Here is a 17,217-nt window from a genome sequence, read left to right on the forward strand (position 1 = left end):
CAGCAAGACACTGATTAGTACTGCATTGCATGTCTTTCATGAGAAAAGGAAGGTGTTGTTGTTTCTGGTTAATGTATGATTGAAATCGTGCAATGACAGTAAAAAACTAAATGTGTTATATACCCATGTGTTAATAAAAAGTAATGAGTGTTTCAATAAAGCTATGTAGTTCTTTATTGTTTCTGTCTAAATGCTAAATATATATTTTCTATGCATCAGTATATGGCTATACAGTACATGGTTCATGCATATATTGCAGAATATTGAAAAATATAAGGACAAGAGTCCCAATATCAAAATATATTGTTTCATTACATTATGTCTTCCAATATATCCACATTTTTTTTTCTTATGGGTAATCTGGAGGTATCTGGTATAGTCAGTACTAGAACTCCTTTTCATTTCTTCCTTCCTCTGCTGTCAAAGACTTTGGTACCCAGTCACTGTAGGCTATAAGGTATGTCCCCGCCAGTTTTCATTGTGTAAGCAATGGTTACAATGCAGCAGAGTCGGTGCAGGTAACAGGTTAATTTAAAGGAGCATTTCACCCGTAGAAACATTCATCTTTATTGAAAGTGTGTCATATATGTAGTCGAAATGTAACATACATTTAGAATTTGGTGGCTATTTAACAGAAAAAAAGGGGTGTTTGTAGTCTCACCCCCTCAACAAAGATATTATTGCAAAGGAAATGCAACACTAAAATCTGTATTTCTACCGTCTCAGCAGCAACTGAGGAAATGATGCATGACCATTCAAAAACATGACTGGGGTTCTAACTATACAAAGCTTAATGCAAATGGGTGAAGTGTCCCTTTAACTTTATTGTTCCAAAGGGAAACTCATTTTGCTTTCAAGAAAAAAAGGACAGAGTGCAACAACACTATAGACATCAATGCTTGACAGACAATGACTCCGATTAACTATTTATCTTTCTAAGACTGGTCTTGTTTTATAGGCCCAGATATAGAGGACACTCTCAGGTACATATCTATTCAGCAGCAAAATGGAAACAAGACAAAGCACAATTATGCATCTTCCTATTAATAAAGCTTACTTTAAGAGACTAGGAAGTTGCTAGAAGTGAATACCCTTTAGATGTGATGATGGATTATATCCTCCATCCATACAATTTGGCTGCAAATACATATGCAGTTGCTTTATATAAAACATACACTGATATTCACATCAAACACTATAATTAATTTGTTAAATAGGCATGTAAGTTAATGCCAGCCAATATGCCCAGTCTTTCCCTCATATGGACAGTACTGTATGTCCATTACCGTGACTTCCTACAGTGTCTTTCCCCTTCAGTTTCTCTATCATAGGGGTAATAATAACTGTACTGTGTGACTTGTCAGTCACTGTTAAATGCCCCTTTAATGTTAACATGGAGTATACCACAAATAGGCAAATAATATTTTATTAAATGCCTGATGATTTGATAGCTTTTTCAGATACAGTCAATTTTCTGAAAACAGGACGGTGTCTGGCGATTAGGCCTACTCAGAGATGAGTTGGTCAATTGGTAAATAAAGCAATGGACAGGGATAGGGGAAATAGGAGGCTTTGAAAAGATGGTAGAAATCTGGCATGTAGCTTTCAGTCACCGTACCTTGCGAGCCGTTTCAAACTTATCAGTACATGTTCATTTTTCTTATAGGAAGTTAAATTCTAGCCTTGTTTTCACAGGCTAGTTAATCACTGCCAAGTGACAAAAGGTCCCCTGGACAATGACTGATTTCTGATGAGATTTTCATTAGTTCCACTTCAGCATGCTGAACAGTTTAGGAGTTTTATATGTGACAATAGGGGTGAGTGGGGTTCAAACTAACGCAGGGTTAATTGTAATGCAGCTACTTTACATGTTTCTACAGGGCTGAGCAATCTATGCTTTTGGTCTTTTTCTCTTACTGTCAGAAGATGATCTCCTGTGAATTTGTAAAAAGTTTTGTGCGTTTTGGTTAAGATATTAAACAAAGAGTGTATATGCATTGATGCATAACAAAAGGACAGTTAGATGAGGGATCATGGATGCAAGATATCCACACATTTACCTATTACAGGCAGATACTAAAACAATATCCACCTTTGGTATATAGACAGAATTGAATTGATTTATTTGTCTTTTAACCAAATTTTCTAGCAGGTGTAACAACAAACCCTCCGTTTGTTACAATTAACCCAATCTATGGGGATAGTTGTAATGTTTGCAGTACTGTCACTTTCAGTGTAATTGTATGACAACGGTAGGTCCCACAATCAAACTTTAAGTGTTCATTTGTAGCAGAGATGTGTATGTTAATTGTGTAAAAAATGATTAGTCTTAACTTGAATAATTTTTTAATTATAGAGCCAAAGACAAAAAGCGTTAGGTTGTGCCCCACGCTACCCTATACTTTATTTAAAATCTGCATTTTAAAGACAACTGGGCAGTTTCGCAGTTTATGCACTTTAATTGAAATCTCAGATAATTTACAACATTTTCAAAATTCATGTTCAAGTTTATTGTAGCCGTTTCATAAGTTGATAGGAATCTGTCTTTATGTGCTCACATCCAACAACATACAACAAAAGAAAATGCAGAGCCAACCTATAAATGTAACGATACATGAGCCCTATACTGTTCTATATGCTGCAGTTGAAGAGGAACAGTTCAGAAAACATAGTGCAAAGGGCCAATCTGTTCAGTAGATACTGCACTGGCATTGTGTATACAGTTATGATTTAAGTACATTAAGTTGAAGTGCATAATAACTTCAGATGTGACAACATCTAATGTTGATAAACTGAATTACTATCGTTTCAGTGGTATTTACATGTCTGGTACTGGTACTATATCTGAATCATAAACATTCTGCCAATGAAAGATAAATAAGACAACAAGATATGTATAAGAATATTTTCACTTTTCAACACATTCAGTCAAGTCCAAAAATATACAGTTAAAGCCATGTGCTGAAAGGTCCAAATATCCCATGGTAGGCCTGAAGTGCTTTTCACCATTTTCAGTGTACAGTGCTTCATAGTGGTTGTTGCATGTTAGTGATAAGTTGCATTTGGTGAGTGTCAGACTTCAGTGTTGGTAATGGCTTTGGGAAAGAAACAGTTCATGAATCTTTTGCCCTCCAAAAAATGGTACAGGTCCACGAAAACATTAGTTCAAACAGTAGGTGGGCAGGATGGGATGGATCCTTGAGGATGCTGTGTGTCTATTGCAGACAATGGGGGTTGAAGATGTATGGAAACTGTTGATATATGACAGGGCTATTCAAATCTTATCCTGGAGGACCGGAGCACTACAGAGTTTAGCTTCAACCCTAATCAAACTTAACCACCTGTGATTGTCTAGTGATCATGAAGGCCTTGATTAGCTTGCTCAGGTGTGTTTGATCAGGGTTGGAGCTAAAGTCTGCAGTGCTCCGGCCCTCCAGGGTAAGATTTGAATAGCCCTGATATATGAAATTCTGTGCAGTCTGTACACCTCTCTCCAGGGACGACGACGACGATGATGATGATAACAAAACAGAGTGGTCTCCTTCCTAATCTCCTTCCTCTGACTCTGGACTACTAAGGTCATATTCATCGTCATCAGTGTCTGTCCTGCATTCTGAGTCCTGTATCTGAAGATCATCAACTATAGCACGGTATGTGCTTACGGCTTCTTGACATAACCTCTCCAGTGCAGAAGATCGCCGCATGAGGACACTTTTCCAACCCTCTGCAGCCTCCTCCGACATGTCACCAAAATCTGTATTAAAATGGAAACCAAACATAACAAATACAAATATTAAATTCCCAAATCATAGTATGTACAGCCACATATATAACAAAGATGTTACTGATAAATGTTCAGAATTTGACATACTGCAAGCTCTGGTGTTTCTTTTGCATTTCTCCACTCCCTTTATCTCCTTCTGGAGAGACTTGATGTGCTGGGACATCTCTTTGACCAGGATGCTCTTCTCCTCTTCAAGGCGTTTAAGTAGCATCATTTGGTCAAAAACTGACCGTTTTAATCTGAAGGAGTGACCTTTAAGTAGAGGAAAATGATGGAAACATAAAAAATATTTTACAAACCCAAAAAAACAGTTACAAACCCAAACACATACCATCTTCAAGCCTCTCCCAAGGCAGGATGTAGTCTTCTGTCAAACTGCAGGCCAAGTCTTCATCAATCTTATCCTCTTCAGTTGAATTGTACTGCAAGATCTTTTCTCTTAGTTTTTTCTTTAAATCTCTTATTTTCTTTCTCTTCCTTTGCCTTGTCTGGTTGCTATCTGCAAAGTGAAACAAGAAAACAGAGTTGAAAACAGTGGGTTTTTTTGTTTGTTTTGGTAATGTACCATTAAAAAAATCTGTCAACCAACCATTTTGACGATAGAGGTCCTGCTTCTTGCGGAGCAGGCTAACTGTGATGCTCTCTATCTCAGCTCTGAGGTCCTCTGTGCTCCCTGGTGTGGAAACTAGCTCTAAATACATAAAGTCAAGTGATTACCTTATGTAGTACATATTTAAACAAAGTATTTCACAGTTTGTGAAAAATTGTGAAAAGACCAAGTAATGTGTATTATTTTACCTGTGACTGCCCATTGCTGAACATCACATACCCACTGCTGTACGGTTTGTTCAGTGAGGCGATTCTTTTGCTGGAATTCACTGAAGTTGGCAGCTTCCAGCTTTGCCCTCTCAGAGATCTTTAAATCACACAAAAAAAGGCAAGTTTCAGAAAAACCTTCACCAGATCAAGAAATTATTATGAAATTATTAATGTAATGTATATAAATGAACAGTTGAATGAGCTTATTGCAGATGCCGGGGCTGCAAGTCTGCTGTTTGTCGCTGTATCAGACAAGACGACCATTGCAAAATATCCTTACTTTGATATATCTGTGAGCCAAGACTTTGTGGAGGTTCTCTATCTTTTTTCTGTTCCACCCCATGGCCTGTTGAGTCAGCATATTCTCTCTCCCTAATTGAAAAAAATCCATATGCGCAATACAATCAATTTACATAGAAAAGAACATTGCAATTAGAAAAAAATTTAGACACATCAATCACTTTACTGAGGACTCGGAGGAAACAGGAAAATAGCATTTTACAAGTCTCGGTCCACAGCAATCAGAACAGACTCATCACAGCACATTATTTAAGTGTAATGTGTCATACCAACCTGCCTTCGTCATGTATTTTGTGACAAGTGCTGCCCTGGATAGAAAGCTGTTGACCTAGATATAAAAAACATATATAATGTAATTAATATGTATATTACCTTACAAAAACAAAACAAAACACACACACACACACACACGCACACACACACACACACACACTCACATTTGATCACCCATCATTTGGTCAATTTTTAACCCAGCACGTGTTCTTTTTATAGGGAAACATTGCATTTTATTATTAAAAAATGATTATAAGCTTTTGAAAACACAATTAACTTATTAGGTTTAAATGTTGATAATTTGTTTAATTAAAGTCACAATGATGTAGATCAGTGTTTTTGTTTTAGTTGGACTCTTGACCCATGACTTTTTGCTTGCTGTTTTTTCTGGTTGCATTACTTTGTGTGTATGAAGCACACTTGTCATAGTAATGTAAAGTCAGAGTTATTCTGTAGTGGTTGATACATAATAGTAAAGATCATCATCTAATTAATTGGTTTACTTATCAAACTATGAATCTCAACAATTGTAAGAATTAAATGAAACATTTCATGCTGCAATGCATGCTGGGTATTAACAAATTACAAAATCTCATCCAGGACTCCTGGCATGCACTGCGGTATTTTTTTACAATTTTCTTTGTCACCATGGTTGAGATTCATAGTCTGATTCACGATGTTTGTATGTCAAAATGTTGTGAGAGTGCTGGATCTCATATACATTATTGACAGAATAGAAACTTTTGATGAGTAAATCAATAAATTAGATGATGATCTTTACCATTATATACCAACCACCAAAGAATTGCACTATTAGCTTTACATTACCGTAACAAATGTGTTTTACAAACACAAAGTTAACACAATCTGGGAAAAGCTAGCACAAAAGCTAAGGGTCAAGAGTCCAACTAAAACAAACACTAATCACAATAATGGTGACTTCAAATGAAACAAAACATTAACATCTAAAAAGTGAATTGTGTTTTCTACAGGCAATATTTTTACTGAACATTCAGAAATAATCTTTTATAACAATTTTAAAATAATAAAAAGCAATGTTTCTCTATTATTTACATATCAAGCATAACAAGTCAATATAAAAAACTGTTGTTGTTTTAAACACCACGTGAACATTAAAACATGACACACAGTAGTCATAATGTTTGATAATGGTAAAATGTAACATTCCTCTAACATTCAGATAACAGAGAAATGTTCTTAGAAAACTGGACACTTTCTATGTTGGCAGAACGTTTTTGGGAACATTTGGAACTTTCAGGGAACGTTCTTAGAACTTTTCTCTGTTAGCTGGGAAAGTATCAGTGAAGTCTCCTATATCCACATAGTTAGCAAAATGTAGGTAGTAGCATACTTGTTCAACTTCTTCTCCAACAGTGTTCCCTGCTCCATCCTGACTTCTGCCACCCCATCTCACCTGCAATGCAGTATTAGATTAATAATTAGAATAATATTACTTTAAATTACTTAAACTTTTAAAGAATTTCTGCACATTAAAGTTGTCATATCTTATCTGAATAATATAATAAACATATCATAAATCACACCGACTTATAATTTTGTCTATTGTCCCCAATTTTAAGTCGGCATAATAAATTTTTCATCATTGCCTTTTTGTATTAGTTGCTGGCTATGGTTGCATTTGAATACTCGGAGGTACCTCGCATTTCGCTGTATGAGCTTTGGCATGCATTACACTAAGAAATGGCCTCATTTCCATTAGTGGCTGAAGATCTGATGATTCTTCAGCCACTTTGCTTAGGTATGGCCAGTACCTAAAAAACAAGTGCAGCATTAGTAGGCATGAACCAACAATTTGCTGAGCCATCAATCTAAAACAAAATGAGGGATTTGTCATTTAATATACAGTAGGTTTACAGAGTTTCAACCAGACAGAGAGAAATTACCTGCAGACAACATCCATGCAGAAGAAAGTGACATTTGCCCTCTTCGACAACTCTCTCTGCAAAAACATTGGGTAGGCAAATACCTCACCACGGTAGTGGTTCAGTCCTCGTAGCAATATCCCGTGTCTGTTAGATAAGGAGACAGTATGGTTAATGATCAACTTACACAGCAAGACATGGGGAAATCAAAGCTGTCCTAAACCACACACACACAAAATCAGAAATAAACTACTTTAAAGGACTCTGTTTGTTTAGCTGCTTGTTTATGTTCTTGCTACTGAAACCAAATGTGTTTCCACGGCATGACTGACAAGTGCCATCTTTACAATCACATGCTTCTGGACTGCCACCATATACCTGCAGACTGCCACTTGAATCCCCTCTTCATCTATTTTGGAGGATGATTTTTTTGATGTCTCCTTACTTGCCCTGAACCTTGAGACACCGCACATCCCACTGTCATTTGCCTGTGATGTCAGATATTACTCACATTTACAAATAAACACAAAACACAGACAAACACATATATGAAAATTACTATTGATAGTGCTCTTATCAATTCTTAAAAAAAAATCATCCACCAAGTTATCATAACTATAAGATAGGCTGATATTGTATTTGAAGAAATTTGCTATTTTTCCCCTATATATATAATGCCATGATATGCAATCATTGACATACTCTTGTTGTGCTACGGCTTCTGATGTTGTTTAGGAATGCCGATACCTCCTCATCCTGGGCAAGAAATAACCCCGCATATAGAGAGGGTTCCTCAGTCCTGTCCATGGAAAATGACAAAAAAAACCTCACCAACTGACCAGACTTTACATGCAACTATTTCTATGTTGTTTTGATATGAACATTAATGTGTGTGTGTGTGTGTGTGTGTGTGTGTGTGTGTGTCTGTGTGTGTGTGTGTGTGTGTGTGTGTGTGTGTGTGTGTGTGTGTGTGTGTGTGTGTGTGTGTGTGTGTGTGTGTGTGTGTGTGTGTGTGTGTGTGTGTGTGTGTGTGTGTGTGTACATACCCCCTTGATTTTCTAAAGCGATAATGTTTGCGATTCCCATCGCAACATACCGCCAACATGTCTGGGTGACATGCTGGACAATGAAAGATATTGACTTCGCACATCATCTCTTCCATGTGTTTGCAGAAACAATATTCAAAAAAGCTTTTCTGAAAGGTGTCTGCACAGATATTCCCTGGCTATGACATAAAAAAAGTTTGATTATGTTTATCAAAAAAAAAAAACAATACTAACAATATACAGTAATATAATTGTGTGTTACAAGATGATTCATCCAGATTTACCCTTCCAGCCTGAACAGATTGGTGCTCCAGCAGTTTTAAAAAGGCATGTCTTGACATTGAAGGAGCAGATACCTTCATGTGTGCAAAAGCTTCAAAGACATCAAAACGGTACAGTGTCTGGCAGCTGGTGGTGCTTGGCCAGTAACGGTAGTTCAGAAGGTCTTTCACCCCCGGAGTCCATTCTGCTAAGCAGGTAGGGCAAACCTTACGGGGCAAACAGACATCGTAACGTCCTGTGGAAAAAAAAGAGGTTGGACATTGGACTTAGTATTTTTTACAGATACAACTCTTTCAACTCACCTGTACATTCTTCATTTAATACAGAGATACAAAACAATGAGCTAGACTTTTCCAAACTTACCATCCATGGTGACCACTGAAATATGCCTCCCAGTGGTGACCTCAATCTCATGGGTGCACTCACATATTGCCCTCTGTGTGGGCAAGGGCAATTGACATACTGCAATGCAAGAAATTGTCCAATTTTTATATCTATAGGCTTTCATATTAGTAATTCAAACCCAACATTGACAAAATTGTTATGACATTATCACTGTTTTCTGTCAAAAAGGAAAATGCTTTAGCACATTTCAAAGCACAAACTCAAAAACAAGCAAAAAAAATTGTTCAGTCAGAGTGATTCCAGTTACCGCACTTTCTGGACTACAAGCCGCATCGGAGTATAAGCTGCATCATTAAGAGGAAATTACATAAGTTACAGTAGACTATACGTCGCGTTTATTTACAAAAGTATTTCACAAAATCCAAGCCGAAGAACAGACATTTAATCTGGAAAGGGAAGTTATTCAACTAAACAATAGCAGACAGAACAGCAGGCTGAATAGATATCTGTACGTTAAAGTAATATTATCAGTTATTTAAACGATAAACAATAGCATACAGAACTTACCTGGAAGGTTGAATAGGCTAAATTAATCAAACAAGCAAACTAGCGTGAAGTTCGCATACTCGTCATTTCACATTACTGAATCCGTTGAATTACATAAATACAGAAGCAGCATATGGCGGACACTCGTGGCTGTAGACGGTAATTATGTCTTTTGCCTCATAAATGTCAAAATTAATTCATACTGACTTACAAGGCGCAGCTAAGTATAAGACGCAGCACCAGCCAAGATATGAAAAAAACGTGGCTTATTGACAGAAAAATACGGTAAGAGTTTAAACGTTTTCCATTGACAAAATCTAACAACTAAGAATATTTTTGGAATTAATACAATTACTCTTTACTAGTCAACAACAGTTGTTGAATAAACATACCCTGCTCACAAAAGTGAGGCTGGCCATTGTCATCCGACACCACAGCCTTTGTATGGGGAATAGGCTCCAAGTAGCCATGAAATATTGCCTCCCTGTTATGAAACACATTCTTTTTGTGGGCCTCTTTGTCACAGCTTCCACATAGAAACTCCATGTCCAGAGGAACACAATCCAGGCACCTAATGAAAGCCTCTCCAGCATGGCATTTGTTGCAAATATGCTTGATGACTCTTTCAGCTGAGAGTTTGGCATCAAGGAGCACTGGCCGAGCTGTTTTTGCTCTTACATCAGCAAACACCTGTCGTTGTGCCCACACCGTCTGTTCTGTTGCCACCGGATACTCAAATGAGGTAAGAGCACCCCTCAACTCTTGAAGACGTGTTTCTGAAAAAGAAAAAAGGATGTGACGTCTGACCAATTATGGTGACCCATACCAGGAAAGTGCACACACACAGCATTAAGTAGTGAATAAACATGGAAACACACACCCAGAAAAGTGGGCAGTCAATGCTGCGATGGCTCACTACCTAAAAAGTATCAATGTCAATACCCAGCCCTAGTTACACCAATAATAATAATAAGTTACATTTATATAGCGCTTTTCTCAGTACTCAAAGCGCTTTACATATGAATGGGGGAATCTCCTCAACCACCACCAATGTGCAGCATCCACCTGGATGATGCGACGGCAGCCATATTGCGCCAGAACGCTCACCACACACCAGCTTATTAGTGGAGAGGAGACAGAGTGATATAGCCAATTAGTATGAGGGATAATTAGTAGGCCAATGGGCAAGTTTGGCCACGATGCCGGGCCAATGTTAAACACTTAATGGCATCACAAACCATGTTATCAAGTGATACACAAGTATGAAGGTGGACGAATAGGAAATGTAGTCATAGGGATAATACAGACATACTCACCAAGACTTGCAGTCAACTCTGGATCTTCAATCTGAGGGACATCCTCACACACTGGGTTCCCTGTAACTTCAGAAGCTGAAGAGGGCAACACATTTGGTAATCTAGTCTAGCAGGGTCTTACATTATCATTTATTTTAGTCTAGAAAATTCACAAAATGTCATCATTCATTTGTCAAAGTGGGCTTACACCATCTTTACATACACCAACATTTAGTGAATTATCATTATTGAATTATGACAGCAGTGCAGTAAACAACAAACCCAATGCACGTCTTTGTGCTCTCTGACGTTTCTCACGGCTGCATGTGACCGATTTCTTTCTCCTAGTCCTCTTTCTTTTTTGAGGAATGGCAGAGCTTTGCATTGCCATTGCAGCCTATATGAGGAAAAAAGTAAATTTCTTCAAATACAATATCAGCCTACCTTAGAGTTATGATAACTTGGTGGATGTTTTTTAAACAATTGATAAGAGCACTATCAATAGTGATGTTCATAGAAGTAAATTTGTCTCACCTTGGCCTCACGGAGAAGAGCATGACTGATTTCAGCGGCCATATGGCCTCTGATCTTACTGGGATCATCAAAGACCCTTGGGTTGTTAGACATGTTTCACAAATAAATACAAAGAAACACAAAAAATAGACACACAATACAGATATGAAGGTGTGTGTAAAAATGAGAGAGAGAAAACAGAGCGAGAGAGAGAGAGAGAGAGAGACAGTAAGAACAAGTGAGAGAGTGGCTCTTAAAAGTGCCTTTTTTATTCTTTGGGTCTTATAATCTGTAGAACAGTAAGCAATCTGTGGAACAGACAAAAAAAACATTATTAAAAAGACATCTGAGAAAAATTATAATTTCTACATTGACTCACAAACATTTGAGTACACAATAGTCATTTACTTGTTACATTTAACCAAAACAGTGCAAAGAATAAATATGTAATGATTTTGGAGACCAAACAATAGTGTTAAAATTATTGTTTTGTACTATATCATAATGTGTGTGAAGCACATGGGTGCACTTCCCAAACCCAAACTATTTCTTCAGTAAGAGTGGTTAAAATTAAGAGTTTAAACCTTTTCCATTGACAATGTCTATGTTAAAGTGAATTTCCCAAAGAAAAAAAGCAGTGTGTAACAGAGTGCCAACACTGTTGTTGAGTATGGATTCTGGTACCACATAAACCAGCCTAGCACTCTGGTGTTGTAATCAACCTTTTTCTGGACAGTGCTTTTTATGTCTTCCTTTTAGATGTTGCGTAGCCTTAATTATTGATGTTGTTTCCGTGGTCTAAAATGCCCATTCTAAACTGCTTTAGCATTATTGCAACTACCAGACTCAAAATCACCAGGATGAAACCGACACTTGTGCAAGTTTTAGGTGTGACAACAACGTCGTTTGGCGCGGGAATAAACAAGGTGGTGTAAAAAAAATCAATAACACGGACTTGAGATACCTACAGTAACGATCTGTGGACGGTTATCCTCGCTGAAGCTGTGTATCTAAAAGACTTCGTCTAGGGTTTTAACGGCGACTGGTAACCATCGTAATATGTGTATTACCGCCACCTTCTGCTCCGGAGTTCGGAACAGACAGATTTATATTCTATTTATCAGTCCCGTCTCCCTAATAAAATCAAAGAAAGCTTTACTATTTATTTCACTTGACCATTCAATTAAATGCTTAAAATGTTATTCTTGAACTCCACTTTTCTTTGCCACTTTTCGCGATAGACACCCGAGTTTGTCCGTGTGTCTGTCTACCACGGAAGAATCCGTGGTGCCACCACATAAATTCACAATAAGCAAAAGGCAACAAACTGAATTATATGAAAGCATTGATAGATGAGAGGTTGACAGATTAATTGCCATCGTATACACAGTCGTGAAGACGTCTAGTGTCAACACGAACAAACTACTGTAGCCAATATAGCCTAACGGGTGAAACTGTGCTGTGGTGATCATGAAAGATACATACGTGACACCATCAGGGGAGATTTCGTGACACCATCACGGATCAGCGCTCAAACGACCACAGAAAAATGCTTCAGGCATGGTGAAAAAGTATTTCACCTGAAGTATTTTTAAGTAGGTCTAAGAATATTTAAAGTGATAGGCTTACGTTTCCAAATCAGAAACCGACGTGAGGCAGCGGGTGAATCAGTCGATCCGTGTGGGGATCACGTAAAAAGAGCGACTGCGGTGCAGTTATAATTGAATCCGGTTATCCGTGGGTGGATCACGGGTGATGCCTGTCATTTACTTACATTGGTATCACTTCCGTGAACCCATCACGGAATTTTCGTCGATTCCGTGATGCCACCACAGATTCTGAGTTAAGGGTCCGTGCACATTACACGGAATTCTGTGAGATCAGGTTGAACTGGACACACCTGATCCACATACATTCACGGTATAGTGTAAGGTATGCACCACCCACTGGTCCAATAGCGGTCTCCAGAGGCGTGGCGGAGGATTCTCGCGCGTTTCAGTCTTTCCTTTCACATTGGATAATAAGATATGGATTTATACATTTCTTCATTTAGATTATTAAGCTCTTATCTGACTCCAATTAAATAAGACATAATTAATATTTATGTGGATTGTTATTTATTAATAGTATAATTTGAATGGATGTTTGTTTATTTATTCTGATAAAGCTCTGGTATTACACTCGTTCATTCGGTTCTCACAGTCGCACATGATCCTAGTATGGGCCTCATAATTAATATACTGGTCAACGGTCATAAGCGAATCAGTGTTGGTCGCTGCCAGAGGTTGGACTATACGCTTAAGCGGCCGCTTTCTGCGTGCTCAACTTTAAACATACTTTATTTAGTCCCCTTAGAGGTGACACTTAATTATTACAATTATTATTTCTAATCAAGATTAATGAATAGAATAACATTGAAATAAACAGAGGTTGAGGCTGACCCTATTTAGAGTAATCAGAAATGTTACTCTAAACGGAAACACAGCCTCCACGCTTCTAAGTACACTTAAACTAACGCCAATTGCTATTCGTATCTCACAAATCCTCAGCTGATGTATTATTCACTATCTAACTGGGTTTGGGCCGATCCTAGCCTGATTTCAGTCCTTACGGTAACTACGGATACAACGATATTACTTGCAGTGTCAACATTTACCGAGCAACACAGAATAAATCAAACTTAACAATTTATTAACCAGGTAAGAAAATCACAATTCAAAGCCAATTCACAGTTCAAATAAAATGTAACACAAATACAAACCAATAGTATTTACATCAAACAGGAAATATAAAAACCTTTCATACCTGGTAAAGACGACACACAGTAAATTGTGCGGGATATCTGGTTACAGATTCCCAGAAATGTTTTTCAGCTCTCCTTATATACCCAGATAGAATAAACATTATGTAAACATTATTTATCAATGGAAGTTTGCAGTGATTGGTTCTTACAGACCTATGGGAGGCACCTCGTCCTGGATACATTTGTAGTGGGGTGTACGCCCCTTGGGTAGAGTTAAGTTTTCTTAACTCTATTAAACCTTTTTACTATTTGTTTTATTGATGTGAGAATGAGACCTGTGTACCAGTCGCGATAAAACCTTCGTAATGAAATGAAACATGAATATTTTCCACTGTTATTTACATTTGATATGACCTTTCTTACACATAATCATCTGGTGTGCTGTAGACTGTCCTGTGTTGAGTAGGTAACAAGGAAAGGAGGGGTAGAGGGGTCAGACATTTGTCTGCAGGTCCATCATTTGTATGGAGATGTGGTGTTTGAAAATCAAGTGTAACTCTCCAGGGAGTCTCCTGTAATCGAGATAAAGTTCTGGTTCCCGAGAGGGGTGTTTTGGGGGTCTTGGTCCCCTGCCGTGAGTCCTGGAGGAAAGTTGTTGTGTTGCAAAAGTTCTCTTTTGATGTCCTTGCTGCCTCGGGCACCTACAGGGCACACACACTGCACTCTCGGGCATCCATGCTGTGTTCCCAGGAAGGGCTGACCTTTTGGTCAGGATCAATCAAAATTCTTACAGTATTTCTCCGCTTGGCCCCGCGGGAAAATTGTAATAGGGTACCTGCGGGGTCAGACAAAGCAAAGTATTTTTTTTTTTTTTTTTTTTTTTTTTTTTTTTTTTTTAGAGTCTTTGGAACACAGGTATCTGCAGTGGGCTGAGGGCAAGGGCAGCGTGTGTGGATTCCTGTGTAGATTGGATGAGATGCCTGAAGTAACAACACTGGAAAATGGTGAAGGTGAAGATCAGGGCACTGCCAATGGCACACCCCCGGAACACCCAGTCCCACCAGGTGTATGTGTACTGTGCCGACCGAGTGGATGAACTGGATAACAGTTGTGCAGTCTTTCGTGCCAGGTTAATCTCAACCTGCGCTTGGTTGAGGTGGTATTCAGTTTGCAGGATCAGTCTTTGTGTTAGCTCCATCGTGTCAACCACAGCTTGGGTACTTTGTTCGTAGAAAGTGTCATCCCACCATGGTGAGGTCTCTGTGTCCAGTGGCACTCTTCCTAAAATGTTGACTTGACCCATCGAAAAGTCCTCTGTCACTTCCAAGCAAAACGAGTGATTAGCAGAGCAGGCCAGTCCTCCGTAGGTAAAAGAGTTCATCTCACTGACCACGCACCACTGTGAATGTGACACCTGGATAACATCATAGTAACCATGCAGTGACTGAACATTTATAAGTTTGGTGTCATTGGGGGAGAAAGGTTGCAAGGTGTTACATGTACAGATAACATAATTGTGTGTTTCATGGCAACATGTGCGACTGGTAAACAAGGTCTCATTACCCTTTTGTGTCATGTATCCAGTGAGGTGATCCCATTTAATTACCTGATCCTTCACTACCACGCCCATAGAGCGTATGGTAGTGGAATTTGGAAAAACCTGATCTGGGTGTATCAAAGGAAAACTGACGAAAAACCCAATGCATCCATTACATTCATTTCCTGTAAACATCATTATGGTGGATAGTAGTTCAGAATACCTTACATTTTTCATTTTTTCTGATTCATACCACCTATGTAGATCTAAGATCTCTATGAGGTCATTTAAAACATGTCTAGGTGTCTTGTTCAGACGAAGATCTAGGATTTCTTGTCTAGCAGCAGTGAATAGATCTTGTGCATATGTCCTACAAGCTAAGTCACGTTCGATGGTACGGGTCTGATTGAATAATGTGTGGCTGATCGCAAGAAGCGCCTGCGCTTCGGATCGAACCGCTTTTATGATATTTTCATTGCTATTTGTGATATGCTGAAAACCAGTGGCTACCTGGTTTGCCAACCATGTTGAGTATTGTGATTGTTTGGTTATTTTGTAGTTGTTGGCAATGGAATTAATGGAGCCGAAGAGACCCGCTATGTTTCCGAGCAGGTCTCGTTTCGAGCGTGCAGGTGAGATTTGCACGGCAAGTCTGTTTTTGTAATCAGAAATTAAATCATCGATTCGTGACTGTAGCCATGCATATGTCTTGTCATTTTTATCACAGTGATTAACATAAGCAGATAAAATGTTAGAAATATTGTATGATACATGTGTCATCACTAGATTTACATCATGAAATAATGTCTTGTTAACATTCCCTTTTATCAATCCACCAGGAGGAATAGGATATAGTTTCGGACATTTCTTTGGTTTGCTATATCCACAGGTGGTTAAATTAAAACAATGATTCTTTATCCATGTACAATTCTGTGGCCCAGTGTAATTATCTGGGTCGTTGACACATTTTCCCACGCAATACATGCCTTCTCTCTGGCTAGTCCAGACAAAGGCTTCAGGTTGATTGTTATCAGGTACATATGAAGTTATATCGAATTGGTATTCGGTATAACTCATATGCGTAGTGTTGATTGTCTCAGTGTGTGTGCACCTATATGTTGCGGGTTCTAAATTTTTGGTTAAATAACAAATTTTTGGATCTAATCCATTGTTGATTTTTTCATAGAGAGTGCGCATGCTCCCAATTTTGCTCCTGGCTCTGCTTTAAGTTGATACCAGGCTGTTATGTTGTGGAAAAATGTGGGTGCCGGTGTGTCACCTGGAATGTTTACTATAGGGAGATGGTCGGAGCCTACTTTACAGCAAATTTTTGATGCGCAATTTGGTTCCGGTACTACTCCGGGAGGCCATGTGACTAGTTTTCTGGTTGAAAATGTACTGAAAAATGTGGATGACCTCTTTGTGTATTTCCATACCCATCTCCCGCATTCCAGTGTGTGTGTGAGTGAAACCCTTTGACCCAGCTTGATGCAAGCGGGTCCAGAAACTTTCCTCTCGTCCGGTCTCCATGGGATTGCAGCAGTCAACCTAGGCGATGAAACAGAGAGAAATGTTAATAATTATTGATTAGCGGAACCTTTGAAGATTTTGCACTGGGACATGTGGTACCATTTCAACTTCCCCTTGACACTTATTGCCACACAGCTATTGCATATAGCTTTTATCTCATGTGGTCCATGCCATCTTGGTGTGAATGGACCCTGTTTTACAAACACCCGTATCATGATCATTTCACCCTCGGTAAATTTGATCTCAGAGGTTGGGTTAAATTGTGCATCATTCATAAGGTCCGACTGTTGCTGTTTTAAA

The 17,217-nt window shown here is 38.5% G+C and overlaps 2 protein-coding genes across 2 annotated transcripts; both read right to left on the minus strand.

Moving 5' to 3' along the window:
* Positions 1 to 2,377: 2,377 nt before the first annotated feature.
* On the minus strand, positions 2,378 to 12,987 carry LOC135781156 (uncharacterized). Its single transcript, XM_065291494.2, has 19 exons — positions 11,129 to 12,987; positions 10,877 to 10,991; positions 10,616 to 10,690; positions 9,692 to 10,075; positions 8,772 to 8,870; positions 8,411 to 8,643; positions 8,127 to 8,305; positions 7,783 to 7,879; positions 7,459 to 7,568; positions 7,102 to 7,227; positions 6,855 to 6,969; positions 6,549 to 6,611; positions 5,177 to 5,231; positions 4,884 to 4,975; positions 4,583 to 4,700; positions 4,374 to 4,475; positions 4,116 to 4,283; positions 3,872 to 4,036; positions 2,378 to 3,754 (listed from the first exon to the last, which is right to left on the minus strand). The coding sequence occupies exons 1-19, from the start codon at positions 11,219 to 11,221 to the stop codon at positions 3,546 to 3,548; spliced, it is 2,598 nt and encodes an 865-aa protein (XP_065147566.1). The 5' UTR covers positions 11,222 to 12,987; the 3' UTR covers positions 2,378 to 3,545.
* Positions 12,988 to 14,323: 1,336 nt separating this feature from the next.
* LOC135781163 (uncharacterized) lies at positions 14,324 to 16,517 on the minus strand. The gene has a single exon (XM_065291508.2). It carries the CDS (start codon positions 16,462 to 16,464, stop codon positions 14,746 to 14,748), a length of 1,719 nt encoding a protein of 572 aa, XP_065147580.1. The 5' UTR covers positions 16,465 to 16,517; the 3' UTR covers positions 14,324 to 14,745.
* Positions 16,518 to 17,217: the final 700 nt, after the last annotated feature.

The sequence above is a fragment of the Paramisgurnus dabryanus genome, chromosome 23 (assembly GCF_030506205.2).
Source record: "Paramisgurnus dabryanus chromosome 23, PD_genome_1.1, whole genome shotgun sequence".
Classification (NCBI taxonomy): Eukaryota; Metazoa; Chordata; class Actinopteri; order Cypriniformes; family Cobitidae; genus Paramisgurnus; species Paramisgurnus dabryanus.

Excerpts from the sequence above, each read along its gene's own strand:
- LOC135781156 (XM_065291494.2), bottom strand. The coding sequence starts at position 11,221 with ATGTCTAACAACCCAAGGGTCTTTGATGATCCCAGTAAGATCAGAGGC. Across the intron at positions 10,992-11,128 it reads CTCTTCTCCGTGAGGCCAAG|GCTGCAATGGCAATGCAAAG; the intron begins GTGAGACAAATT and ends TTCCTCATATAG. Across the intron at positions 4,284-4,373 it reads GGACCTCTATCGTCAAAATG|ATAGCAACCAGACAAGGCAA; the intron begins GTTGGTTGACAG and ends TTCACTTTGCAG.
- LOC135781163 (XM_065291508.2), bottom strand. The coding sequence starts at position 16,464 with ATGAGTTATACCGAATACCAATTCGATATAACTTCATATGTACCTGAT.